General features: G+C 37.2%; 1 protein-coding gene across 5 annotated transcripts in view; it reads left to right on the top strand.

Annotated features, from left to right (window-relative positions):
- The window catches only part of Ptk2 (protein tyrosine kinase 2), a 365,697-nt gene that overhangs the window by 256,940 nt on the left and 88,415 nt on the right, over positions 1-20,342 (top strand). For all 5 annotated transcript variants that reach the window (XM_023723973.1, XM_023723974.1, XM_023723975.1 and 2 more), the window contains 4 exons: positions 8,905-8,961; positions 10,433-10,453; positions 11,516-11,613; positions 17,858-17,942. In XM_023723973.1, coding sequence (XP_023579741.1) covers positions 8,905-8,961; positions 10,433-10,453; positions 11,516-11,613; positions 17,858-17,942 — 261 coding nt within the window. The remainder of the gene's footprint in view (positions 1-8,904; positions 8,962-10,432; positions 10,454-11,515; positions 11,614-17,857; positions 17,943-20,342) is intronic.

The raw sequence follows: 20,342 nt of genomic DNA on the forward strand, positions 1-20,342 counted from the left end.
AGAAAAGCATTGCAATTTTGTATTGTTTCTAATAGATGTGGCTTGAAATGTAACAGGTTGTCTTTTGTATTGAAATAATTTGTTTCTATTTTTCTCTTTCCTCTTCTTGCCTCTTTGTAAAGGAGTCAGTCACTGCCAACATAAAGTTAAGAAAGCTAGGCGCTTTCTCCCTTTGGTCTTCTGTTCTCATGAACCTCCTCCTACCGGTACTGCACTGAATTTGCGTAGGCTCTCCTATTAACCAACGCATTCCTCCTGTGAAACTAACTCTAACCAGATGCTTATAGATTGCTAAACTGATCAGACCTTTACTGAATATGTATATTTGCTCTCTACTTTCCAGAAGTGATAACTGCAGGAAAGGTTTTGTGTCTCACAATCTTTGGGCTACTCTCTTGAGCAGATTTGTTTGTCTGTTTGCTTGTTTTTAATGCATGCTAGAGCAAGAAGTATTTTCTCAGTTTTGGGGTGCTCAAGTATTTTCCCACAGGAATTGGAAGGACCATATTTTTTGTTGTTGTTGTTGTTTTGGGGTTTTTTGTTTGTTTGTTTTGCTGAATAGATTTCCTAATACAGAATAAAACTGAGTAAAGGAAGTAGGATGAACCCTGGGGTGCCTAATTTTTCTGATTTGGGCTGCAGCACAGATAAGGCAGATAATGCCATTTGGAGAATTTTCTATGAAAGCAATGATTTTCTTATGACTGTTGAAACAGTAATTTCTCCAAAATGTTTAGAACAAGATTTTTTATTCTGTACAAATTTAAACTTGAGCCTTGTGTATCATCTGAGAACTTCAATCCTAAGTCCCCTATATAGTTCTTCGTAGCATGCCTGGCTGAGTACTTCTCCCATGTGATATTAAAATCCCATCAGCTCATTGGGATAGATATGTTATGGGCTTGTTCCCCTAGTTGTCATTTAATGTGCACATTAGTGTTTATATTTACCTAAGAGTACACAAATTCTCTTTGAGCAAAGCAAAAGCCGTTTTTAACATCTAATTGTGAGAAACAAATTAATTTTCCTCAGTGGTGGAAACTTAATTTAAACTCTACAGTAATGCTGTATAACTTCATATACATTGGAACTTTAAAACTTAGCATAACATCCTTCAAGTAAATACTCTGCTACCGCAATCTTTCTTTTATCTTTTGAATTAGACTTTGGGGGGTGACTTTGTTATTTTTCTGATGCTTTGATTTACTTGTCATTTTAATAGTATGTTTCCTTTCTCTTCCCTCCTATTTTCTGTCTCTTTCCCTCTGTTCCCTATTCCCCCTTTCTTTGCATGCCACCTGGATCTACAGATGAAATTAGTGGGGACGGTAATATTTATTTTCACATTTGTGTTACTGCTATGAGATAATTATTAATGGAAATACAGTCCAGTATTTAATGAAGGGCAAGATGTGGTTTTGATCCAGCAGAACTAAGTAGAAAATGCTATGAGAAAATGATCTGTTTAGAATCATTTAGGCAGAGCTTTGTCATAAAGGGAATAACATCACAGTAATAAATTTAAATTGTGTGTTCATAGTAAACTTTCTAGATTTTATTATTTAACCTTTAGAGTTTTGGGAAATTGTCAAAATGGTATGTCAGCAAAATTAGTTGCACTCGGAAATAGTGACTTCTCAAAAAATAAACATACATGTATACTATACAAATGAAAGTGACTTTTAAGAGTCAAACAAACTGGCATCATTAAGGAATTGAAGCAATAATGTTTTTACCAAACAGTTGGCAGTATTTCACAAGATTAGAAAAAAAATTTTTTTAAGTTGATACAGAGTCTCGCTACACAGTTCAGACTCATAGTGACCCTCCAGTCTCAGCTTGCCCAGCACTGGGATTACAGGCATGTACCATGATGCCTGGTTCCTAGGCCAGCATGGCATGTAGTACTGGGGATCGAACTCTGGTTGTTGCACTTGCCAGGCAGGTGATTAAACCACCGAGCTAGCTCCCCAGCCCAAGATAGAAATTTTAAAATTACATTTAGTGTCTTATTTTTCTCATTTACTTCATGAACTGTTTGTATGAACCTTTATACTATCTAAGCTAAAATGAGAGGCTGTATTTTTCCCCTCATAATTAAAAAAATATTTTCACTCAAGATTTCACCTCTGTTCATTTCTTGGTATGATAAGAGATTGATAACCTGCATGGAATGAACAAAGCAATTGCAGTGAAAGACTAAGTGTGACTTTAGAAAGTACTTAATCTTTACAGGATTTGAAGCCAGAAGGTTTGTGCTCCCTTTCCACACTGACTCTTTTGTGATAACAAAGTAGAAGTTGCTGTTCCTTGAGAGCCTCCTGTGGGATGAGCATCTTACCTATTGGATTCCTCACTCTCAGCATTTCCTTGACAGTATCACTAGGAAATTTTGCAGATGAGGAAACGTGGGATCAGAGAAGAGTATGTAGGTCTTGGGCTTCATCCTCACTCTTACCAGCTGCCCTGTCCTATCAACAGTTGTTGAGTGACCTCAAGCACATTGCTCTATCCACTGCACACCACCCTCTGGAAGAGGACTCACTTGATTGTTGTGAGGATTATTACTGTGAAACATAAATATTTAAACACATACAAACAAATGTACCATATCTTGATAAAATCCAAGCTTTTCATATATTTCCCCATATTTGGATTTCCCAGTTCTGTGAATGAGCAGCCAGGACAAGTATATTTGCCCTGTCTTACAAGTGAATAACTGATCCTTAAAGGTTTACTCATTTGATCTTGGTAGTAGCCTACCTGTTCAGGTACTGCCTCTTGAGCTAGCAGTGTTTTTCACATTTTTAGTGGTTATGGGGAAAACATCAAAAGAAGACCAGTATTTGTGATAATCAAAATTGTACAAAGTCCAAATTTCAGTGAGCACTAGCAAAGTTCTGTTGGAATATAGCCTCAGCAACCCATTTGTTTACATGGTATCTTTGGCTCTTCCAAGGCTATAGTTTGAATAGCAAAGGTGAGTAGCTGACAGATTGTATGGCCAGCACAGACTTTAAAAATTTCCTCTCTGGCCTTTTACAAAAAATATGTGCCAATCCCTAGTTTAGCTCAAATAGCTACTTAATGTTACAGAGTAAAATTGAGTTAATCTTTTGTCCTAGAAGCTTCACGGTGATGTGGAGTTTATGCTAGTCTGGGTTATCCAGGTTGGATTAAGAGACTAAATTGGCGGGCCTTCTAAATTGGCTGAAAAATTGAGTCACTATAAAGATACTACTGCAAGGGATCGATAACTTATCAAACTTCCTAGCCTTCTGACTAGTCCCCATCTCTAAGGAGCAGCAGGGAAGCAAGTCAAGGGAACAAATTGTCATGAGTGCTGATACCTACACCAGCACACAGATGCTACTAGAAAAAAAGGAGAAACACTCAGAAACAGAATCACTCTGCCTCATACATGAAATATTGTAAGGTTTTGAGCTTGAAGAGTCTCACACAATTCTTGGAATTTGTAAACCAAGGGATTTTCATTTTTCTACCTATACATTCTCCCCAAATGCCAAATGGACCCTGCACAACACCTCCAGAAGCATCATTCCCTTTAATGATAAAACATGAGTCTTTTCTCTTTTTTTGGCAGAACCGGGGATTGAACTCAGGCCCTTGCGCTTGCCAGGGAAGCGCTTATTCCACTGAGCCATCTCCCTGGCAAAACATGAGTCTTTAAGATTATCTAGTCCTGTTCATAATTTCAGTAGTAATTTTGTCTCTTTTTACTTTGCTTTAAAATGAGAATGCAGTATGTATTTCCCCCTTTTTAGTTTTGTTCCCTAGTATTTTCTGAGCTGTTAGTTTCTGTCCTATTAGTGGGTCTTTCACTGTACCATTCAAACTATATGCTATCCAAATTTTAAGTCTTTTTAAATACTTGATTGCTTTTTGTTTGGTTTTGTGACCAGGCTCTTACTGTATTATCTAGGCTGACCTTGTAGTCCTGAGTACATAAAAACCTCCTGCCTCAGCCTCTCCTGCATAGCTGAGAATATAGGCATGTGCTGCTGCATCCAGATTCTAATGTTTTATTTTAAATTTGTATCTCATGAACCAGGCATCTTGAAATCCCCTTACAAATTCACAGGTTTAGATAGGCCTTCCGATAAACATTCCTGGAGCGGCCCTTGTTAAAGGAAAAATTTTCCTCATATTCTCTTGGAAGAATTTTGGTAGTTTCAAAGCAAAAAGTATCTTGTCTGTCAAATAAAAATTGCATAAATTTTATGAAAGATGATAAAGAATGAAACAGTATCTCAAAGCCCAGGCTCTGTGCTAGAAAACTATGCTGAATACTAGCCTGTCACTGAGTAGCTCTGAGATTTTAAGAAAATTACATATCTTCTTTGTACAGCTTGCTGCCCATGAAACACGGAGAATGATACTAGTACCAGCTCAGGAAATTCTGCTAAAGATTAAACAACAATATACATAATTGTTGTGACACTTTTTTATAAATTGACAACTCTTGTCTTCTTCATTCAATGAAGGATGCAGATCTAGCTCCTTCATCTATGCCCAAATGTTTCAAATAAATTCCTGTTTTGTTCTTTTCCTTTCATAATAACACTGCTTGAGGGAGGAGAGGCAGTTTCAGACTATGCTCCAATTCTTTGTCTTTTTTTTTTTTTTTAGTGCAGGGTCTACAGGGTCTCAGTACACAGGTCAGACTTGTAGTGATTCTCCTGTTATCAGCTTCCCAAGTGCTGGGATTACATTAGCGCGCCACCACACCCAGTCTCTACAGGCCCCAGGGGCGGGGCTGGCACACCAGGTTGGGGATCAAGCCTCCAACCCCTGCATCTGCCTAAGCAAGTGCTTTAATCTGCTGAGCTATCTGGCCAGCCCAAACATGAGAAGATTTCTTTTTTTCTTTTTTCGGGGGGGGGGGGGCAGGCTCAGGCTGCCTTAAGGGCAGGTCTGGTGCAGTCTGAGTTTGCCCAAGTAGATGCTTTAAACAACTGAGCTAACCCACACACCCCCTTTTCAGAGTCTTCGAGTAGGCAAAAATAGCTCTCTTATCAGTGTCATGTTTTCTTACAATCCTAAAGCTAGTACAAGGATAAAAAGGAAAGGACAAAGTTGAACAAGTACAGTAAGAAATCTTGGGAAACTGGGAATGTACTGAGTGTTAGGACACTTCCCTAGCATGCCTAAGGCCCGTTTGAACCCGTACTGAGAGAGAGAGTGACAGACAAGCATGCACACATACGTGCACACACAATGATATAGCTAACAAGAGGGACAGACAGATAGAGACTTGCCATGTGAAAGTCTTAAGTAGGTTACATATTTTAACGTATCCGTATTGCTTCAGCATTGTTCACTGTGCCTTAAGAGCCAACCCATAAAGTTCATTGCAGTAAAATTCTGTTCACATTATATCACAGTATACATTCCTGGCCCCAAATATGAATTCCCACATAGTTTTTTCTTGGAATATATATATATATATATATATATATATATATATATTCACATAGCTTTTAAAAGTTACAGGCCCTTTTCTGTGATTTTATTAACTAATAGAAAGCTAAGCAAATTATTCTTCCCAAATCTATGTTGTAAGCTAGACTGATAGACATTAGGCATTTTTATTCCTTTAGAATTGTTTCAGGGATTGATACCTCTACTGTAAGTCTTATGTGACAGTCCTTAAAGACATTACAGTCAAACTAAGACTCAGCAAAAGGATCAGCCCACAGGAATCTCAGTTCCTGAACTCCAGGTCCTTCCAGAGAACTCTCACAAGAAGGAAAATAAGACAGGAACTTCATGTCTTGATTATCTGTCATATGCAAGACCACCTCTCAACTTGATGTCTTCTGTAATCCCCTTAGTAACTCCTCAAGGTTAATGATGCTCTCATTTTACACATACGGTCAAAGTAGGCAAAGTGACTTTGCAACAGTCATCAAATGTATTTGACTATGTGGCTTATTTCATGTCAAGCACCAGCTCTACTATTCACTATCTGTGCCACCTTCACAGATATTTGAAGTTCTTATGCTCCGCAATCTGGGGGATACATCATCCATTTAGTGTACTACTGTAGTATAGTCATCTCTGTCACTTTGTCTCCTGAATCCTGCCTTCTGTGCCAGGTGATATTTTGGATGCAAACATGGTATATGAGGATGCTCCAGCAGACCTTCTGTTCTGAGAAGTAAACACAAATAACAAGGAAGCAAAATAATATGTGGTATCTATAGGTAATGAGGACAGTATATTAGGATACATGATTAAGAACAGAGGGGAGGGGGCTGGGAAAATAGCTCAGAATAAGTGCTTGCCTTCCAAGCGCAAGGGCCTGAGTTCAATCCCCGGTTCTGAAAAAAAATAAAAAAAGAGAGGATGGAACAAATTAGTTTGAGGAGAGGTCTCTGAATAGTGGCACTTTGGCTGTGAGCCAGCTTCAGCTTATGGTTGTGCTGGGTTTGAGGTCACTGCTGTTGTTATCATTGTTAGTTTCTTATTCCTCTCTGTGCAGGCAGTACACACCTTATACTTTGTTTTCTGGATAGATTGGTGTGATCCCCTTTAGCCCTGGGAAGCTATAGTACTTGTGGTATAGAGTCTGAAATGCCTGATGTGTCCAACTCAGATCCAAGTATAGGGTTAAAGTCCCTTGAACAGTTTAAGGGCAGGACAGCTGGCGGAAAAAAGTCTGAATAGCTTTCCTAGCAAGAACCCTACCTAGGGCCAGCCAAAGACATGCGGTTTCTATGTGCAAGGAGACAGAAAGAGAAGTGAGGCCACTGTTTGTGGAAATGTATCCTTGGTTGCACTTGTTTTCTGAGAGGAGTGTTGTGAACCTGACCCTGCTAAATTACAAAATAAGAAGAAAATTATGAATATATATCCATCTGTGTGACTTATGTGGCTACTATTTTCTTAGCTAGTAGATTCCTCCTTGCTCAGTCTTTGTTGCTACAAGCCCCTAGATTTCTATTCACAAGTTCTTTTGATAGACTTACACAAAAGCAAGGGTGCAGGCCTTTTGGGTGCCAATTTCCTATTCTCAGTGTTCAGAGAGAAGAGAATAAAAGAGAAATTTGGAAATAAGATAATGTAAGGTTTAAATTTTTTTTCTTTAACTTTGTAAGTAGTGTTACATATAAATGTACTGATAAAACAAAGTATCCACCAGCCATAGAGGATTTAAGAATATTTTATATGTGCTAAGGAGATAGTTCAGCAGCATAAGCACCTGCCTGGCAAGTGTAAGGTACTGAATTTGTTCCTTGATACCCCCCACCAAAAGAATACTTTATATGTGATACATGGACTGTTTTTTAGCATTTGTTTCTGACACATATTAAATATATTCATCATGACAGACTTTAATCACTTTTGATAATGGTTACACAAATTCTTTCAGTGACAGGTTTTTTTTAAAAAGAAATATTTTATTTATTTATTTGGTGCAGAAATCTCGCTACACAGCTCAGGCTCATACTGATCCTCCAGTCTCAGGCTTCCCAGTGCTAGCGTTACAGGCTTGCACCACCATGCCCAGTTTCAGTGGCCAGCACAGTGTACCCAGGGGTCTGGGACCAGCACAGTATGTGGTACTGGGAATCAAAAACCCAGGTCCTTGTGCTTGCCAAGCAGGTGCTTAGACCACTGAGCTATTTCCCCAGCCTGGTGGCAGGTTTAATGTCAATCTTTACCATTATAGTATTGCAACAATGGATGTCCTGATAACTGGGAAAGATACAAATTCTCTTTCCTTTGGCTTCTGTACCTTTACAGTCTCAATGGAGTACTAATGATGTTGGTTCCTCTAGCGTTAAATATGCAAGTTAGGTTAGCTATCAGAAGAAACTTGGTGCCCCTGAGTACCTAGCAGCATTGTCCTTACAAAATAGAGCTGCTAACAGTTTTCCTTTTTCTAGAAAGAGGAAAACGAACTGAACTGGTAGGGTTTCTAGCATAAATGTTGTTCAGAGGCTTGACTGTTTTCTTCAAAGGAATGTGGGTTGCTTTTTTTTTCTTAATCTTCCACTAATGCAGTGGTGGATTTTTACATTACTGTGTTACCAAAAGGAGTAAATGGAAACTTTGAAACTTGACATTAGAGTATCTCAAAAAAGTAACAGATTTTAATACACTGCTTGTTTTACTTTATTCTTTTTGGTAATTCTTTTTACATTTTTGACATAAATATATACTCTTCAATTATCTGAATTTAAAAGTTACAAAGATAAATTCCAGAGTTCCAATTTTCAACTCTGAATAAATGAAATAAATCAGCCCAACTAATCTGTTCAAAAATTGGGCCATTATTTGTTCTCTGAAGGAGAAATTTCAGATTATGCTGTCAAGTTTAGCAATTGATAAAACCAGCCTCAGTTTTAAAGATGCTTGTCTTCTTTGGAGAGATTCCAGTAGGCAGTAGTGTAGTAGTGTTATTGTTTGTTTGTTTCATAGATTTAATTGCATTCCCAAGTTTTTAATTAATTAATAAAGCAATCTCAATTTTAATGTGAATAAGCAAATACCTTCATTAAACACATTAATTTGTAAGTAAAAGGAATTGCTTTAGCAGTGTACTTTTAAACATATATTTGTTGTAAATGAAGGAGAGTTCTGCAATCTACACAAATGAGTTAATTTGAATTTTACACATAATTATTTCATGCTTTTTTTAAAATAAGGGTTTACTATGTTCTCTTTTCTATCTGATAAACAAGTCTCTGTATTGTAGCATGTTGAGCAGTGATGTCACCTTTATTTCCATAAATGATGTTAGGGATGAAAAATTGAGTAATAGTATTTTAAGACTAATTTAACATAGTATAGGTTTAGACAGATCAACCAAATCATATTAGAGGCCAAGATGTCAAATACTTAACCTCTACCAATGTATGTTTTTTTTTTTTACAGAGACAGATGATTATGCAGAGATTATAGATGAAGAAGATACTTACACCATGCCTTCAAGTAAGTAACTTCTCTTTTCTTTCTTGCTCAGATTTGACAGATAGTACCTCATATATAGAAGTTTTAGATACTCATCCTTTGAGAACCTCACTGAGTGCTTAGGCAAATGTTCTTCTCAGCCTTTAGAATTCTGTATGTGTCCAATTTAAGGTGAGAAGTCTAAAACACAAATGTCTATAATAATTAATACGGATTAAGTTGTAAGATTTTTGTAATCTTATTTTTGGCTCTGTAATAATATTATTTTCACTGTTGAAAATGAGTGCTATTTAAAGTGTACACACACAAGAAGTACATTTCTCCCTTGAAATTATTCATTTCTGTCACTGACTAACCAATATACACAGCTCCTACCAATAGAAAAGGCTTTAGTCTTTACATTCTAGTGGGAAGAGGGTGGGAACAGATCCCTTAGACAGTCCCCACAAGGCCTGAAAATACCAAGGTACTTTTTTTTTTTAATCTTTTTTTTATGTTACGTATTTAGTACACAGTCTACAGGGTCTCACTACACAAATCAGACTCGTAGTGATTCTCCTGTTTTCAGTCTCTCAAGCGCTGGGATTATAGTGGCATGCCACTACGCCCAGTCTCAAGTGCTGTCTCAGCATGCCCTGGGAGTGGGGTCAGCACAGCACACTGGGGATAAAATCCAGGTTCCTGAGTCTGCCTGAGCAGGCGCTTCAATCTGCTGAGGTATCTGGCTGGCCCTTAAGGTACTCTTCTTGCTATGACAGTGCAGCTTGCTGGCAGAGGAGAATCTGGATGCCCCAGATCTTGAATTGGATACGCTCTTGAAATTTCATGTTATATCTCTCTTAAAGAAATTTCACAATTCTTAGTAATTTGAATGTGTCAATTTCATATTTCAGTAGAGCTAACCATTTTAAGTTATTATATAAATATACTTTAAAAAGTATTATTTGGATTTTCTATATACAGTAAGACATAATCAAAATAAAGAGAAAGAACCAGGCCTCTAATGCGTTTTCCTGATTAAGCCCTTTTTGGGCTTTTAAGAGTCCTTTATCAGAGAGTGAGTGCAACCCAGGCAAGATTTACACCTGAGTGTATTGTAGCAATTTGAAAAACTGTTTAAACTTAGGTTTTAGTTTTAGGTTTTTTAAGGGAGGAGGTTAATTAGCCATTTAGTCATTTGTACATTCCTGCAGAAAATCGGTATTTGTATTTGTATATTGTTCCTAGTTGAATAGTAAAATGCCTAACAAAGCTACCAGGTCCCCCCAAAATGAGTTATAAAATAGGACTTTTAAATATTACCTAAATATTATTAGTTAGCTAAAGAATAGCTTTTATTTGTGTTTAGTTCTCTTTTTTACTCATGTCTGTACTTAAAATGTTTAATAAAACATTAGTGAAATGTGCTCTCTAATTTTGTTGTTGTTAACCTAATTGCTATTAGTTATTTCTAAGCAAGGTCTTCAATTTTTTTCTCTCAATTGCAATACAGAAAGCTATGGAATAGATGAAGGTAACAGGATTCCTTTGAAATAACTGCATTTGCTTGCAACTGCAACTGGAGTGATTTGAGATTTTTCAGTTTTCAGTAACTTTTATTTAAAATTATTTGTCATTGATTTACTCATTCTGTTAAATCAATGAAATGACTAGCTAAAGTGATTTTAAAGAGGAAAATAATTATATAAAAATCTAGGCCAGATATTCAGTCATCTTTTAATTTGACCACCGAAGGGAAAGTTTAAATATGTGATCACTGGTTTATTTCATTGGTGATTATACTAATGGAATACAAGCAATATGAGTTATGGGGATAAGAGTCTTACTTGAAATAAAATATCATGTAGTTAATTGAATCTATTATGTTGCAAATGGGTATTTTCTTTCTTGTGCCTCAACAGTCTGTTCAGCAATTTATTTTTATGTAACTCACAATTTAATATATTAATTTGAGGCACATGCTCTCAAGAGTTAATGCTGATATGTTCAACTTTGATTTGACATCATCTAATTTTGAAATTAGATTTTAGAAGCTACCTCTTTAAACTCTTTTAGCTCCATAAGTAATCTAGAGATAGGATTACTGTAAGTGGAAAACTCTTAAACTTTCAAAACATAAAGTTCACTCATGACACTATTTTATGTCACCTCTATATTTACAAACTTCATTTTTAAAATAACTGCTTTAATTGATTGTCTTTATAACCTTAATGTATTTATTACTAAACTGATAGTTCTTATTAAGCATATAATACTTGACGCAGTTATTTCGACAGCTATTAGGTAGATATGAAATAAGTTAGACGTTGAAAGACTCTTAGCTACAGCATGAAAAATATACCTGCCTTTCACAGAATCCATTGTTTTGGTTGTCTGTCCAATACTATAAGTGATACAAAAATTCCTTTTGAAGTATTAAGAGAATTCCACTGTCTTTAAGGGATTTTTTTTTTTTTACTATATCGATATACTTACTACACATGAAGTTTTTGTTAATGGGTGATTTATGTATCAGAGTTGTTTCTGTGTTTGGAATATTATACTTATTTATTGATATATGGATCATATTTTGCAGCCAGGGATTATGAGATTCAAAGAGAAAGAATAGAACTTGGACGATGTATTGGAGAAGGCCAATTTGGTGATGTACATCAGGGCGTGTATATGAGTCCAGTAAGTCCTTTACCACTACTAAAAATTGGGCTGAGGTTGACTGTTTAAGTTTAAATTGTCTCTTATTTGTGTTTTTATGCTATTAGTTCTTCTGGGTCTTTCTTTGAAAACTTACTGTACCTGTCAACTTATTTGGTATGTTCAGAAATCATAAAAGGCAAAATTTGCTCCTGTGGGGCTGGTTCTGTTTTGTCAGGAATAGACTGCATTAGTGAGCAGTCAGATCAAATGACCAGGGTCAATAGGCGTCAATATTCACTTCTACTTCCTGCATCTTCAAGAAGAGAATACTAATTTGTCATGGTTTGCATTGATTATCTGTGAATATGTACAATTCAGTGCATCTTAACTATATTCTAGAGTTGTGCCGCCATCACTGTAGTCAATTTAAGAATATTATATTCACCTCCTCAAAAAATCAGCACATATTAGCAGTTTTTATACTTCCCCAGCTTCTTACAACTCTGCTCATTTTTCTGTTTCCCTCTTCTGGATATTTTAGATAAATTACACATATGTGATATTTTCCTTTTCATTGCCAAATAATGTTCCTTTGTATAGCTATACCACGTTTTGTTTATCCATTCTTCAGTTTTAGATAGCTGGGTTTTTTCTATTTTTTGGTTATTAAAGTGCTACTGTGAATATTCATGTACATGTTTTTAGAATTTTTTTTCTTTTTAATTTTATATATTTGGTGCCAGGTCTCACTATGCAGCTATGACTCATAATGATCCTCCTGTTACAGCCTCCCCAGCGCTAGGATTACAGGCATGCATCACTACTCCTGGTCTTGGTGGCCAGTTCAGAGTGCACAATGCGGGGCCAGCACAGCATGCGGTACCGGGGATCAAACCCAGGTCCATGCACTTAGACTGCTGAGCTATCTCTGCAGCTCCTCATGTACATGTTTTCATGTGGATATAGTTTGTCAATTTTTTTTGTATGTAGTTGGGTAGAATGGCTTCCTTATGCAGTAACTGTCTCCATGTGGTAATAAAATCCTAAGTTTATTTTTTTAACAAACTGCCAAAGAGATTTCAAGCCACTTACACCGTTTTACATCTCTCACAATATCCTCATTAGCACTTGTGTGTCTTTAATTGTTATTAGGTTGGTGATTTTTTTAAATAACATTTTGGAATTAGTACATAATTGCTTAGGAAATTTGTTAAGACGGGGTCCCTCTTTGTAGTGCAGGCTGGCCTTGAACTCACTGTATATCATAGGCTGCCCTCAAACTCTTGACAGTCCTCCTACCTCAGCTTTCTGAGTGCTAGGATTACAGGCATGTGGCATCAGGAGAAAAAACTGGAGTAAAACAGGTATACAAAGATAGTGCTAATAGAGTTAGAACAGCATAAATAATTGATCCTCTTTTGATTTCTCTACTTTGGAAACATCAAACTAGTACCTTCCTAATTGTCTTTTTTTTAATATCCTTTACACGTGTACTAGTGAAAGATATTTTTATAACCAAAAAGTTAAAGAAATTAGTTGTTTTGATTTGTTTTTTTACTGAAGACGACTGATAATTGCTACCATACAGTGACTTAGTAGTAGTAGTTCATTTTTTTTTTTTTTTTTGGTTTCATACACATTTGCTTAATTTAATGCAGATTTTATAGATAGATAGATAGATAGATAGATAGATAGATAGATAGTGGCTAAAAAAGCAAGAAATCCAAAGCAGAAACTCCATGAGGCAAGAAGGCCAAGTGTAGCAAAGAGCAGATAGGAAGGGAGAGGCCGAGCCTGCAGAGAAGTCAAGAGAGCACCCACCGGCAGACATTTCATTCAGGGTACAAGCCACATTCCCTCCTTCCTCAGGGCCCTGAACCATACAACTGGTGACATGAACTCATTAGAAGCAGGACACTCAGAGGAGGTGTGCAGAGAAGTGATGCCTTTGGACTCTAATGCTTCAATCAGTCCCAGGTCAAGTCAGCCCCCATTTCCAATCATCATAAAACACTAGAAGGTTCTGAACAGACAAAAGCACACAGATTCTAGCCACAATCAGTACAGTTGTGCCCTGAGTCCCAATGAGCCTAAGCCAGGTGAAGAACCTGTTTTCTTCCAGGGTAAGCCTTGCTCTGTGTCTCCTATAGTAGTTCATTTTTTAAAGTTCAACTTTAATCGCCTTTATTTTGTGCTTATATCAAATTACTTAAGTTATTATATATTTTTATATTTATCTGCTTTTTAAGGTAAAATTTAGTAAAAGCAGCAGTGGATCTAAATTGAATGGAAAGACCTAGATTTAGGCCTGGCTGTGCCTTACTGCGTGATATTGGAAGGTGAGGCTCTTGACTCTTAAATAATTGAACCAGATGATCTCTGAGCTTCCTTCTACATCTATTGCTGATAAGTAAATTTTCTAAAGTTCCCAGAGCTCAGTGACTGAGTTACACAGCTAATAATAAAAGAGTGGGCCTGTGCCCTTTTGGAGAGTTGGACTTTGTGAGATGATCTGATCAACATTTTAAAAATATCACCATGTCATGTGGAGTATGGATGGCAGAAGGGAAAGTAAACATTTTCATTAAGATTGTAGCAAGATGGCAGTGAAAACAGCAGAATCAAAAATGGCTTCTGGATTGACTACACTGAGCATTGTGTGAATATGGAGTTAATATTAGCTTCCAAAGGGGCAGAACTGTATGGAGATTTATGGTAAGAAATTGGCTTGTATGGTTATGGAGGCTGGCAAACCCCAAGATCTCCATGTGGCAGGCTGAGGACATAGAGAGTTCATGATGTAGTCTGATCCAAGGCTAAAGCCTGAGAAAAAGAGTGTAGTTTAGATCCAAAGGCAGGAAAACACTAGTGTCATGCCTGTCAGGTAGAGAACTTTCCCCTGTGTGAGGCCTATACCCACACCAGGGAGGGTAGTCTGCTTTTCTCAGTCTGCTGGTTTACATAGACTCATTCAAAACCATCCTTACAAAAACATCCGAAGTAAGACTGGTATTATTTGTTGAAACTGTCCTTTCGATTTGATTTGAAACTGTCTCATTGCTATATGTTTATCAATAAAACTTTGAAAAGAAAAGAAAAAATAAATAAAGAAAGAAATGCAAAAAAAAAAAAACAAAACAAAAACAAAGTAATACTGGACCAAATATCCCCAAGACCTCATGGCCCAATCAAGTGGATATATAAAATCACTTTTGTGGTGGGTATCAAGAGCTCTGTTTGCGGCCTTTTTTTTTTTTTTTTTTAAGTACATGTTTGCAGTTCATGCAGTTTACGGTGATCACGGGGAGAGGGTATATATACATATTACAGCCTGTTTTTTTTTAAACCCCTTCCTCTGGTTCCTCAGCCTCTTTTTCATTCTTGTTATCTTAGCTCATATTATGGCATGTAGTGTTTACATTAATTTGGGTTATAGATTCCCACGCATCAGTCCATCTTTATTCCTCGTTTCTCATTCTCTGCCTCCTCATCCTTTGTCCTTGTTCCCTTGAATCACTTCCCTATTGCAAAGATCTATCCCATCATCCTTTTGTATCCATCCTTTATCATTTTCTTGCTTATGCTTTGCCTCAATCATATGAGAGATACAGCATGGTATTTAAGCTTGTGTGTCTGGCTTATTTCTCTCAACATTATATTTTCAAGGTATATCCTTTTTCCTCTAGATGTCTCAGATGTGTCATTCTATATGACCAACTAGTATTCCATTTGGGGAATGTCATTTTTAAGATAACTTGTGACCCTCCTCCAGAGACAACAAATAGATTGGTTCAATATATGGATTTGGACTGAGAGATAGTTGAGACTAGACGGACCAATTTGAAGACCAGTGTTTAAGTGGCGCTTTACTCCTTTGGCAGTAGATGAGATAGCTTAGTAGAGGTGAGACCAGAACTGAACCTAACAATATATATATAGACTTGAAGAAGAAAAGAGATAAAATTTCATCTTTATAAGTCTCTTAATGTAAGTGCCTCCTATCTGTGGCTGGTATGTTGGACTCCTCTCTCACAGTTAATTAGCAAGAGTGCTTCCCAGGGAAGTTGGCCCAGGTAAACCTCATTAATGCTCAAGAAATTAATCATGGGTGCCATTGTAGAGCCACTTCTGACAAGTGGCAGCTTCATCCTGGCTGCAGACACTGTCTCCTGCCTAGAGTGGGTACTGTGTTGCCCTCTATCTCACATTTGTCACAACTGCACGTTGTTCTCATTCATCCTTCAAGCTGCACTCTATAGGGAAGAAGCGTCATGCCCTCAAGCCCCCTACCCTCTGGAATTGAGGTTGCAGAAGGTGAAATGACATCCAAGATTACCTACATAAAGCATACAAATATCTAGACCTGTTGAGATTTAAAAGACACACTGTGCACCCCATTGGGGAACAAATAACTCCATACTCTTCAAAGAAGGTGCAAAGAGAGACAGGCAGATTTTGGACAGCATCATATTCCTTGTCCCTCCAGAACTATACTCTTACCTGGTTGATTTCATCCACATTGCATAATGAGGCTTGGGGAAGATTCTTAGAAAGGAAAACAGCAGCAGCAGTGGAACTGAGAGGACTCAACCTTTCTTAAAACCTTTGTAAATTCCCACTTGTTCTTGTGTTTTTTTGCTTTCATTTGTTTTTTGCCTTCATAACACAGTATGAGGCATCTTATAAAAATACATAATACAATATTACAATATAACAACCATTGTTGCATTCCTTTCCTCTTGTTTAGTGAAATTCTGTTTCTAATGTTTTAATTTATTTTTTATTTTCTTTAAAAAACAAAAAATAAATTACATGTAAAGCAAAGTCTGAAAAATAAATAAAAATATATGATATGAAATAAGATGAATAAGTAGTTCTGGCAAAGATGACATGAACTCCCAGATAAATACAGCACATATAGTTGCTATCCAGATTCATCCATGGATTCTGTTGATAAGTTGTAAATAGCAAATCATTTTTCATATTATACTTCTAGTATATCTTAAATTTGGAACTGAACAAAAGACAGATGTTTTGGCTTCTAGGACAATGCATTTTCTTGGTTTTTCCTCCTGTGTTGAAGGTAACATGTGTCCATTATTTTTTGCTATTTTCCTCTCTCTTTCCCTGGCCACTTCATTATGCAGACCTACAGAGCACCATCATTAGACCTCTGTATTCCCTTGATGATGTCATACAGGCCCATGAACCATGCTACTTCTGTTTCCCATGTCTAGCTCAAGCTTCCTCCTGGATCTTAGACATACTGTCTTGCTACCCACTGTTCCTGGTTCCTCTACTTTTTTTATTGGTGTCCTGTGCTTACCTCCTCCATAGATAAACTTACGATCTTCTCTCTTGCTAGTTTAGTTTCTCTGGCCAAAACCAAAAATTTCTCTTTCACTCAGTCCATCAACTACCACTTTTTCTTACCTTTAAAACATATGCAGAAGCCCATTCCTTCTGTCCGTTGTTGTCACACTTAACCCAAGCCATTATCCTGTCACCCAGGATACTTCCATAATGGCCTGCAGAGCTCCTTGCCAAACCTCCAGCTGTCTCAGCAGAATAGCCAGAATACTCCTTCGAGGTATTGGGTCAGGCCATACACTCCTTTGCCAAGGCCCTAACCTAGGTCTCTGTTTTGCTTATAGTAAAAGCCATGCCTTTGTCCTAACTTCAAAGCCCCACCATTCCCCCAACACCATTATCTCCACCTTCACAAACTCAACACCAGCCCGGTGCATGTGTTTCCTGAGTAAACCATACACATTCTTTTTGTAACTGAAAGCAATTTATCTAGCTTGACCATGTGGCTGGCTCCCTTTCTTCCTTCAGATCCTTGCTATCATCTTTTCTCAGTGAGGCCTTCTTCAGACAGCGGTACCACCTCCACCTCAAATGCCTCTTCATGACACAGTTTGCAGTGTATTATATAATTACTTGTTCTTCACTAGAATAGAAAGTGGACAAGAACAGGGACTGCTACCTATGTTGTATCCACTAATGAATCCCAGGCACATAGATCAGCATCTCCAAGTAGTAGACACTCAGCATTCATGATAGGAGAATGAATGACTCTCTGTGGTGTTGCATATGCATGTCTATTTTTCCTCTGAAGATTTTCTTCAAAATTTAAAGTATTTCAAGATTTTATACTTCTAGCCCTATCTAAAATAAAATCCACAGAATTATAAAGGAAACAGTTTCTCATGAATATGCCTGATGATTGATACAGAGAACCTTTCTGCATGTGTGTGATTCTGTAATTTCCTTAATGCAGGAGAATCCAGCTTTGGCAGTTGCAATTAAAACATGTAAAAACTGTACTTCGGACAGCGTGAGAGAGAAATTTCTTCAAGAAGCCTGTAAGTTTCTACAAATTTCTGTGGAACTCCATATAACTTTCTTTGAAATCCTGTCTGTAAAGAAGAAAAATAATGTTTTTACTTCTTGAGACAACTGCATTTAATTTTCCTTGCAAATTAACGTCCAGATTTTCACTGTCACTACCTATAGATTTTTTTTTTAATGTATAGATTTTTGCCAGATAAATGCAATGTATTACATATAAGGATTACTTTTTGTTTGTACTTTGATAGCTATACCATTAAACATCTTTGTACTAGAATTAGTTAACATATATGAAATTTTTCTAGCCTGGAGATTTTCAGGCCTAGGAACATAGAGATCAGCAAGTCAAACATACTGTCTTTTTGGAGCTCATTGATTACTGAAGGAGTAGTGATTGTGACCAGTCCCCTAGTCCCACTTAAAATCAGAAAGACCCATAAAGAAACTTCAGAAGAGACTTCTTCTGATGACTTTCCAAGTGATTTTTGCTAAAAGTGACTTTCTCCACCTACATTCCTCTGGCTCTTCATTTGGATGTCCTGTGATGAAGCTTCCTTCGATGAGTTATATGTTACCGTGTCTTCTGAGAGTAAACTCATGGAGGGCAAGGATCTTGTGTCCCTACTCTCAGGCTGTGGTGTTCTCCCACTACAGACCTTATCCTTTCCCATCCTGCAGATCTTCTCTTAAACATCACCTACACAGAGAACGCTTTTCTAACCACCACACTTAAAATAGGCCTCTCCTTGGTGTTCTCTGCCATAGGACGACATTGTTTTCCTCCTCAGTATTCAAGATTAAATGTTATGTTATTCACATTGATTATTGTCTGTCTCTCCCACAAGGCCTGATGCTCTAGGATAAATAGTGACTGCTTTGCTCATTGCTCCATACCCATTCCCAACACAGAGCATAACACATGGAAGACACTCAGTAGATGTTGTTATAGGACCTAATCTTGGTGTTTTCACTACACATTTATCCAAATGAATGCCTTCCACTGTTCCATTTTAGTAAATATTTGCCACCTAAGCATCCAACAGATGAATATGGTTTAAATCTTATTGTAACTTCATCGGTTAATTCTGAGTACATCCTTAATTCTGTTTGTGAATCTCTTGAGTTACATATAGGAAAAGGTCTGGCCTATGACTTGTGTCTCACCTCATTTATTTCTACAGTGTGCCTATGCCAAGAAAATACAACATCAATTACTGTTACCCAACTCTATCTACCTTACCTTTGGTAGAATTCTTGTATATAATGTATTTTCAAAATCACAAATTTCAAAAACTTTGAATTTATATTTTTTGTGGGGCATCAATACAGAAGTTAAATTAAGTAGTATTGTAGGAGTAGTTAAGTGAGACTGACCTTGTATTCTTTGGAAGCGTTGCTCAGGCTTTACTTCTGGGGTCTGTAATTGATGCAGTATATATTGGTGCCTCAGTTCAAAAACTTTATTTTTTTTACAATTCCAGTCACAAATGAAATTGGACAAGAACTGAATCAAATTCAGTGGTTAGGTTCAATTGTGACCTGATGGACAAGTATGCTTTGGTTATCCAGTTCAGTTTGCAGTCAGAACCATAGAAAGAATAATTCCATGAACCCAGGTACCACTGAATTTCAACTCCTGTGGGACTTTAGTATGTGTTCATAGGATGTGAGAGATGGCCTAGGTCAGGGTTCATTAGGGTTTTTCTGCACAGACCAGGTAGCATGTTTCCAGAGCTGCAGCCTGTGTATTCTCCATCTCCACTATTGAACTTTGTCCTTGTGCCCTGAGAACAACTTTGAATAGTATTGGCAAAGTCCCCGTGCTATCTGAATCTTCTTTCTGTGGCTTCCCTCCCACCAGCTAGTTGCAGTCTGGTTCTTCCTCCTTCCCCTAGCATTTCACCAGTCAGGAGTGGTTTTTACCATAGAGTGTGTTGCCTGGCTAAATGAATTACACATTCTCACTTTAACATGTTCCAGAGGAAAAATCTCGATAGCCCAAGGTCATCTTGGTTCAGAGGAGAAAAAGAATGTTTTTATTTTTTAGTTTAGTTTTTAAAATAATCTTTTTTAAAGTTAATTGTATTATAGGAAAAAACATTTGTAATCATAAACAGCTTCGCTGGATATTATTCTAAGTCTCATGTACATATATGACATGCCATTTTGTGTGGCTGAGTTTGTACAGTGTGTGTCATGCTGTTCCACACATCATGAATATTCTCCAATTCAAAGTCCCAAAGCTACAAGAGAATTTGACAAGCATGAACACACTACAACAATTCAGTCTGTTAGGAAAAAAAAAAAAAAAATGCGGGGGCTGGAGAGATGGCTCAGTGGTCTAAAGCACCTACTTAGAACAAGCTTAGCAAAACATCAGGGACCGCGGTTCAATCCCCCAGCACCACATGCCA

This window comes from Octodon degus, unplaced genomic scaffold, assembly GCF_000260255.1.
Source record: "Octodon degus isolate 3935 unplaced genomic scaffold, OctDeg1.0 scaffold00104, whole genome shotgun sequence".
Classification (NCBI taxonomy): domain Eukaryota; kingdom Metazoa; phylum Chordata; class Mammalia; order Rodentia; family Octodontidae; genus Octodon; species Octodon degus.